The 8,854-nt window shown below is 37.6% G+C and overlaps 1 protein-coding gene across 1 annotated transcript in view; it reads right to left on the bottom strand.

Moving 5' to 3' along the window:
* Positions 1-4,827, bottom strand: part of LOC121305908 (myosin heavy chain, fast skeletal muscle-like) — a 16,917-nt gene extending 12,090 nt beyond the window's left edge. Inside the window, exon 1 of the mRNA XM_041237562.1 lies at positions 4,813-4,827. Within this exon, the coding sequence (XP_041093496.1) occupies positions 4,813-4,827 (15 nt within the window). The remainder of the gene's footprint in view (positions 1-4,812) is intronic.
* Positions 4,828-8,854: the final 4,027 nt, after the last annotated feature.

The following is an 8,854-nucleotide window of genomic DNA, read 5'->3' as shown; positions in this document are numbered from 1 at the left end:
TGTTTAAATGAGTGTCAATCATCAAGACCTGCTCCGACTGTGCACTTTTATTTGCCAGCTACGGTGCCAATCATTCAAAGCACCGACTTTGAAATTAGCGGGTTAAGGTATAGGTAAGCTTTTGTATAGATATATGGTGACAGTTACTGGTTTGATTTGAAAATGGGGTGCAAGGGGAAAACACTTAATGAATATTGTGCACAATACCCTGACCGACGGCTGAAGTTTCCACAGCAGGGTGAAGCGGGCTCCTCTGCCTTGCCTTCCAGTGACTGTGCTGAAGCAGGAGAGGGAGGAACTCAGACTCTGAATAATAAGTGCAAGTTAGTTCTGTTCAGCTATTTAATGTTTTGTTTTGTGCATATTATTTTTACTTGTAAATTGATGCTGTAAAATGTGTAACACACTTTTGCAAGCTGCATTTTCTACAGTTTATTTGAGACAATATAAAATAATGCACAGCACCCGCATAAGTACCCACTGAAAAAGAAAATTGCCCAGTCATCCAGGTGGTTCTGTTTGCATGGTAAACCGCAGGCAGGTGGTGCACGCCTCTAAACCGGCGGGGGGGGGGGGGGGGGGGGGCAATCACTAGTGCATCACATTTTTCACTGCCATCCATATTACAACAAAGCAGGACTAAAATCGTTTATCTTTGTCATACCAGCCATGCTTGCTTGCTGTTGCTGTCAGTGCTTTTTTGTTAAACTGTAAACCCAAAACTGTGTACAGGGATTAAATAGCCAAGGTACAGTACAGGGGTAATCGATCTGTTAAGCTTTTACTACAGTAAAGTGCTGCTTTTTTATTGAAATCTATGCAAATGGCAACATAATGAGGTGAAAACAGCTGATTGGTAGATTAAACAGCGATTACTACAGTATAAGCAGCGTGTTTGTTATTTAAACCTATGTGAATGGCAGATAACGACATCCAAACCGCTGAATTAGCCTGAAATATACGGCATGCTAAACACTGTACAAACGATGCCTTTGTTATTGAAATCAATGGGAATGGCAAATGGCAAACGCTATTTGTCCGATATAAACGGCTGCCTGAAATAATCCTGTATAGTATATTATATATGGTAAAGTTATATATTTTAATACTAGAACTGCCACGGCAGTCATTTTGACGGTTTGAGGTTTTTCAATTGCTCTGCATGTCTGAAAGTTTTGCAGTTGTCTGTTTGACCTTTCCTAAATACGTGCATTAAATACCCTGACAGCGTTTGAGAGGCAGGATCACGAAAATAAGGAAATTATAATCCCACCCACCTAGAACCGCCAAAGCAGTCATTTTGACTATCTTTTACAATGCATGTTTTTTTTACTGAAGCTAGCCACAGCACTTCGGCAGAAACATTTCGATCAGAAAAATTCGAAGCAGCAGAGTGCTGCAGCTCAACCTGGATTCTGTGCCGCACCGAGTGACACACGCAAGAGAAAACACGGGTTACTTTCATTTTAAATTACAAAATAATTTTGTTTTCACAGTTTTGTATGTACACAGATATACCTGTTTACACACTAGTTTCTTTTGAAATGTTTATTTTATTTTTATTTTTTGAAGTAGTGTGGTAAGTTAGAAAACAAACCCTTTGATGTTTTAATTGTTCATTTAAACACTGTGTTTCATTTGATATGATGTACTCGAATGAAAATAGTTTGTCTTATATTTTAATATTGATGTTGTTTAAACCGTCATAGTGCATGCGACGGTTTTAGGTATGGCTGCTCTGGTGCTCATGGTATAAACCATACACACCGTATATTAAAAACATATTGAAAATATTTTTTCTTTCCACATGAAGACTTCTCTTTATGCAAACCTTGTCTATAAAAATATTTATAACCTCAATTGCATATGACCCCTTTGCAGCCTCCATCAGCCGCCATCAGCCATTCTGCGCTTACTTAGCTGTGTAGCGGCAGCTTTCAATCATTAAACTAAACCAGAGTTCATATAGAGAGAGTGGAGCCTGCCAGACTTGCCTTGGCTTACTTACACAGCTTCATTGACAGGCTGTTCGCTTTGAAGGGTGACATCCATGACAAAAAAAGCTTGACTGGAACGGGGTTAATGTAAAGAAAGACAGTACTATATAGTATGAGGTAATTAAGATTCTTCACAAAAAAAAGGATTAGTAACATTTGATCCTAGCACCTCAGTGACAACTGGCCAGTTAAATGTTACAACAATAAAGGACAGATAACAGTGTCTATATGTTTTTCTGATTAAATCTGACTGCTTGCACCGTACGCTCTTCGTTAGATGAGATGAATACGATTGCGACCTTCGTTGTTAATTTCATGACAGTAATATGTCTTGTCTTAAAAGGATCTGCTTCTGAGGCAGTAAATAGAACACGCAGTATGAAATGATAACTTAACTGGGACTGTTTCAGCAAGTACTGGATCATTATCACAGTCTTTAGCCAACTGCTGGTGACATGTGGCAATGGATATCTTTAATGATTTCATAGGAAAATTCATGACCTTATACAGCAGCCAGTTTTGCTGGGCTGCCAAAATGTTCTTTATAAAAGTAGAAGCAGCGAGCCTTCCCCATCACTGCTAGGCTTGACAGACAGTGGTAAGTGCTGTGTCTGTGTTGTTGTTCAAGTTGTTCTACTTTGATGTCAGTCTTAGAATAAGAAGCATGACTAACAAGGATGTATTTGTGTGTGTGTGTGTGTCGCTGTGTCCTTTTCAAACACGAGAATGCTAAATGTGTTTACACAGGAAAGCTAAGCATTTACATGCGAGTTTAAATACTCAGTAAAACATGTCCTTGGTGTTTCAGAAACCCAAGGAAAAATTTGTTTACAAGTATTATTTTTTGCAGCCTGTTTAACATAAATATTAGATATTCACAATAAATATTAGAATCATGATTAATATATTTATAAATTATTAAAAAAAGATAGTATTAATAATAAATGAAAAGGACATACAAATGAAAAGGTAGTACATGTTAAAATTACCCTTCCAGTGGTATAAATAGCACAGTGAAGTATTCTATATTAGTGGGAAAAATTGAAGAAACTCACAAAAGATGAGGTAAGTAATGAAGCTTTGTTACATATTTGTAATAAATCTGCTGCATATTAAGAGAAAAGTAAACCTAAAATGCAGTTGCTCTGGTTTGGAAACTGGTCTATATGAATCTGAAACAGTACTGTACAATAATTAGAGATGCAACAATTACTCAACGCATTACAGATCATCAGTCCTTAAACTTCCAGAGCTTCAAGTACATATTGGTAAATCAATGCATCAAATTCCAGTCTGGTTTGAATCGCCCGTTGCCACTTTGTATTAAAACATTTATAATGTAGTTATGTGCCAGTATGGTACGTGGCCAACTTCAGGGCTAAACTCTCTGCCTCTGGATTTGCATTGGACAAGTCACATCGGGTAAAATATTTTATTTTCATTTTCCTGATTTTAAATTTAAAAAATGAACGAATCTGACAAGACGATTGGTAATGTGGAGGGGATAGGAAAAAGAGAATGGAAAAGCGAAGTTTGGTAAATTATTGGATGGGGAATGCTTTTGACATAATGACTTACGTTTTTAAAAAAAAGTAATCATTTTTAAAAAATAATTATTAATGTCTGTAAGGGGCATATGGTGAGGAAGCATGCAGATTCTTTCCAGTTGCTAATTGAATTCAAGTACAGCTAAAGATATTACAGTCAAGCTAAACATGTAGGATCCATGTAAAATCTTTAATACATGGAACCACTAAGCACTTAAAAACTTTTGCAAAAAATAAATGTTCTTAAGTGTAAGGCTGCACAGCTAAACGTGTAAACGCCTCTGTATAATCTACAGTAATAAACCCATAAACTATAAGCTAACATTCAGCAGCTGACAAGTCTGTATTACTGTTACGACTATATTTTTGTATTATGTTATCGCATGCTGACTCAAAGGCAATTTGGTTTATGATCAAACAACCTAGCTTTTATTAAATTTGGTCGTCGCCGAATTTTGACCCCAGTTTTCTCATGCCCAATTATTATCTGTATCCTCGGCTCAACCCGTCCTCCGAAACGCGCTCCTGCCAGTCCGTCATTTCACACACTGTGGATCCACAACCTAGCTTTTATTCTCAGAAAGATTGGCTCTAGATGGGTTTTTGTAATACTTACAGTTCCCTTTTATAAATCTAATGTTTTTTTATTGCCAAAATAAGATTATTTGCATTCTTAGTTTGCTTGTGTAAGTTACCTGTAGATTTGCAGAATGTTTGATAAAAAGGGAAACTTGTTGTAACATATGGACCAATTAAAGACATGTGCAGCTATGATCATTGGAAATGATATAAAAGCATATTTGTTATAAAGCCATCTATCTAGTGTACATAGACCTGCTTGTCATTTTCACTGCCAGTATCTGGAAAAAAAAAGGGTCCAGGAAGCGCATTGTGATGAAAATCAGGAAATGAACTGGACAGCCCAAAGCATGCTGCGCAGTTAAACAGGCTGCAATTATACCTTGCTTGTAAGAACACACACATGCAGACCATGGGTTAAACAGCACATATGTTTAATGAAAAAACAAATAAATCATGTGAATCAATTTCAAAACAAACTAAATGCAGAATTCTGCAGCACGTAAGAAATTAAGCAAAGCGCTGGTTCTGGCAGGGAATTCACTTCAACCCTAGATCAAATCACATAAGCATCAAGCCTATTTTAAGCACTTCCAATACCATATCAAATTATCAATGAACTAGCTAGTATCTTATTGATCCTTCGATAAGCAATATGTCCAATGATTGACAAGTAAAGGATTTCTTACCTCAATCCACGACATTCCTGCGGTGCGCCAGAGTTCACCTCCTCCTGCCTTCACCTGCTTTTTTGTTTTGTCTAATGGAGGAGGGCAGCTATGCCCCCCTGCCCACGGCTTCCCTACAGCTAGCCTTTCCAGCTAGCTATGAGCTAATCTATGGGCAGGGGTACCTTTAAAGGCGAGGTCAATGGCCAAAGAATGTAGTGTAAAATATGTCTAATGTAGTCATGTTGTCTAGTCTATGTTTGAACAAATAATCTATGGCATGAGTTTCCTGACTAAAATACTGTACTAATACAGACTAAGAAAATACATAAATTAATTGACTAAAGCCCCGATCTATTTTTACCTAAGACATCCAAGAACACCTTCTTGATTTATTTGAGATATACAAATAAGGGAAATGTCCTTGGGCAGATGATAATATAATAATCTTTATTTTAATATTGCTCCTTTCACAATAAAAATTGACACAAAGCGCTTCACATGAATAAAAGCATTGAGAAATATTAATAAGAAAATGCAAGAAAAGCAAGAAAAACACAGAGACCAGTAAAACAAGGCAGAGAATAAAAGGAACATAATTTTAGCATAAAAACACTACATTATAAAGTGCGTTTTTAATCGTGTTTTAAAAGCAGTGACACTTTGTGCTTCCCTTACAGAACCAGAGTTTTGGGACCCTATAACTGAATGCTCTACCACCTCTGTTTATATATTTATTTATTTATTTTATTTGTGGGACAGTAAGCAACCTGGCCTTCTGTGATCTGAGTGGCGTCTAGGAATATATGGTAATTAAACATCATTTAAATACGATGGAGCTTGTAAGTTAAAAGCAACACCTTCAAATCTATCCTGAATCGGACTGGAAGCCAGTGCAGAGATGCTAGAACAGGAGTAATGTGATCTTGTCTCTTAGTCCCAGTTAAAATTCTAGCTGCAGCGAATAGGGCATTACAATAATTCTTGAAGATACAAAAGTATGCATCAATCTCTCAGTATCTGAGTGGGAAAGAATACTTCTCAATGTGGTGATATTTCTTAGATGATAAAAATACATTTTAGTAATATTCCTGATGTGTGTCTCAAAAGAAAGATTTGGGTCGAAGATCACATCTGATTTTCTCATTTCGTCTGCAAGTTGATAAGAGACGCCAGCAAGAAGTAAATCAGACATATAACTGTTTTGCTTCCGAGGTTCTAGAATAATCGCTTCTGTTTTATCTGAGTTTAGCATTAAGCATGTTTTCAAGCAGCTATTTTTTATGTCAGCAAGACAGGTGCTCAAAATACTAACAGCTGAAGTGTTACCCTGTTTCAGGGATACATATAACATAACAATGACAATGAACCCCATAGCTATGCATAATATTGCCCAGAGGGAGCATAGACAAAGAAAACAGAGTTGGGCCAAGAATTGACCCCACGTGTAACCTTTGACAAAAAAGAGTCTCCTCCTCTATCTTAACAAATTGAAACCTGTTCAAGAGATAGGATTGAAACCAAGATAGCTGTCAGCCCTACCACATTTTCAAGGCAATCAATTAAAACAGAATGATTAATAGTGTCAAATGCAGCACTTAAATCTAATAGTATAAGAACCGAAGGTGTGCCCGTGTCAGAGGAGAACAACACTTCATTAACCACTTTGATAAGAGTTGGGGATAACAACACTTCATTGATCATTCTAATAAGAGCCAAGAATAACAACACTTCATTAACCACTTGTGACAGAGATCAGATGATTCTTGGTGTTAGATCTCCCTCTATGGTACCCAAACTCAATGACCTGGATGGGAAATGGAGTGGCATCAGTTGATTGGAGGAGCGGATGCGCTCGTTAACCAAGGGGTCATGAGGGAGGGTATAAATAGGGTTCGCAGTGAAACTAAACTCTTCCTTTGATAAATGGCTAGAAACAAACCTAGAAGGAGAACCGGTGATTAAATGTGAGTGTTGTGCTTTGTTTGTTTGTCTAGTAAACTGTTTGTTTGTTTTCTAAGACTATTAACACGATCCGGAGCTGTAGTCGCAGGCCAGCATCAAACCCCGACACCAGCACTTCACTTTGTTTCACGGTCTTTTCACCACAAGCACTAATTCACTCACTGAAGTACCTGAGTCTGTGTTTTGTTTACATATCGGTGTAAAAGAACGGGACTTTTGATTGCAGGTCAAACCCAGGGGATTATCAATAAAGTGATGCATGCCGCTGTATCACTTTACAACATTTATTATTTACAGTTGTTCGCCGCCAGGCTCTGGACATTGAAATTCAATAAACACCCCTGCACCTGGATATCGTCGTCTGCCTGTTTCTTCTGCACTGTGGCATTGCCTTCACCTGCACTCACTTACCCACTTTTGCCACACCACTCTAATAAGAGCCGAAGGTGTGCCCGTGTCAGAGGATAACAACACTTCATTAACCACTATAATAAGTGCTGTCTCTGTGCTATGATCATGAAATATTTTATTAAGAGCTATTAAGTAAATTTCTTGAGCAGAGGTTTTACTTTTGCAGTCTTGAAAGAATTAGGAACAGTACCTAATAAAAGGGAGCCACTAACAATATTTAATGCTGTGCTATTCATTTTGGAGAATACTTCTTTAAAAAAGTGGAGTAGGGATGGGATCTAATGCCCATGTAGTGGATTTCATCTTCTTAACTATATTAATCAGATCCATTTGACTAATACAAGAAAAATGCTCAAAATTGTGAATTGGTGTAGTGCAGGTAGCAGGGTTTGATGCCACATCAACATTGATACACTGTTGAATATCTGATTCCTAAAGTGAGTAACTTTTTTGTAAAGTGATTCATACAGTCATTACCACTTTCCGATGATAGTGTCAGATAGGATTAGTTACTGTAAAAACCTTTGCATAAGTCTATATTCTAGGTATTTTTAGAGTGGTCCTAAAAAGGGGGGAGTGACTTATACACTTACAGGCTGAAATTGTTGCCTCAAAAAGAGGAGGTGGGGGTAGCTTATACACCAGTGTGACTTATACACTGGTTTATATGGACTGAAATAGAAATTTAGGATTATTCTTGTTTATTTCAATGAGATTTGAATAATACGCAAATCTTGCTGAGGATAGCGCAGCCCTATATTAAAAGAAAGGAAGGTACCCTGGCCTTAGCTCCCCTTCTGACAGCAATCTCCGCCAACTGGGGGTGAGGAACAGACTCCTTGTTCAGGTCCTCCGCTTGGTGTAGATGGGCAAACAAGAGGAGAAATAGGTGCCCCCGAATCCATCACACTGTCTGCAGAACCAGAGACCCCTCCAGCCTCCGCTAGTGCCATTAGCAGGGCTTATTGTTGTAATACTGTTAAAGCTATGATCCATCATTTGCTCAGACTCATAAATGTCTATGAACATATTGCATGATATACATTACATAGCTTTTATGCCCTTATCATAGTTATAACATAGTTGATACTTAGAGCAATATTTAAATGTCACCAATATCCTTTCGTTAAAAATAAATACATTAAAAACAGTAAGTCAATAATGTGATAAGTTAACCTTTCGTACTGCTGCTGGTGAAACATACTGGAGATCAGGCCTCAGATAAGCACAGAGCCTCCTGTTGGACTAGGATGGCCAATGCAAGCAGAATTTTCAAATCATTCAATTTGCGCAATCAACTCACAGTTTCAGATGTTCTGTTTTATATCACAGCAGGATATTTTGTTAAAACCTTTTTTTTTTTTTTTACTTGAAAAGGGTATGAGCAGGGCTAACTTTCACCAAAATATCCCACTTATATAGTTTGCAATAGTGTCGACGACCTTCTTATTAGTTCTTAGCTGTCAGATAATGACCTCGAGGGTCCCGTCTGCCAGTCATGGACCTTCACGTCAGTCATTAACGCTTAAGCACAGGCCAGGCAGTCACTGCCTCATTTAAACATGGCTCTCAATGTTAAACTCAGAAACGGTTAGTAATTCTTTACCCGGACTGAATTAAACTGAATCAACGCAAGATAACAAAATAAAAAAACTTGGAAGAATAAGTTGACTTTCTTTCTTTTTTT

Source organism: Polyodon spathula, chromosome 45, assembly GCF_017654505.1.
Source record: "Polyodon spathula isolate WHYD16114869_AA chromosome 45, ASM1765450v1, whole genome shotgun sequence".
In the NCBI taxonomy this organism is placed as follows: Eukaryota; Metazoa; Chordata; class Actinopteri; order Acipenseriformes; family Polyodontidae; genus Polyodon; species Polyodon spathula.
The sequence above is the reverse complement of the archived record's forward strand: the minus strand, read 5'-3'. Positions and strand labels throughout refer to the sequence as shown.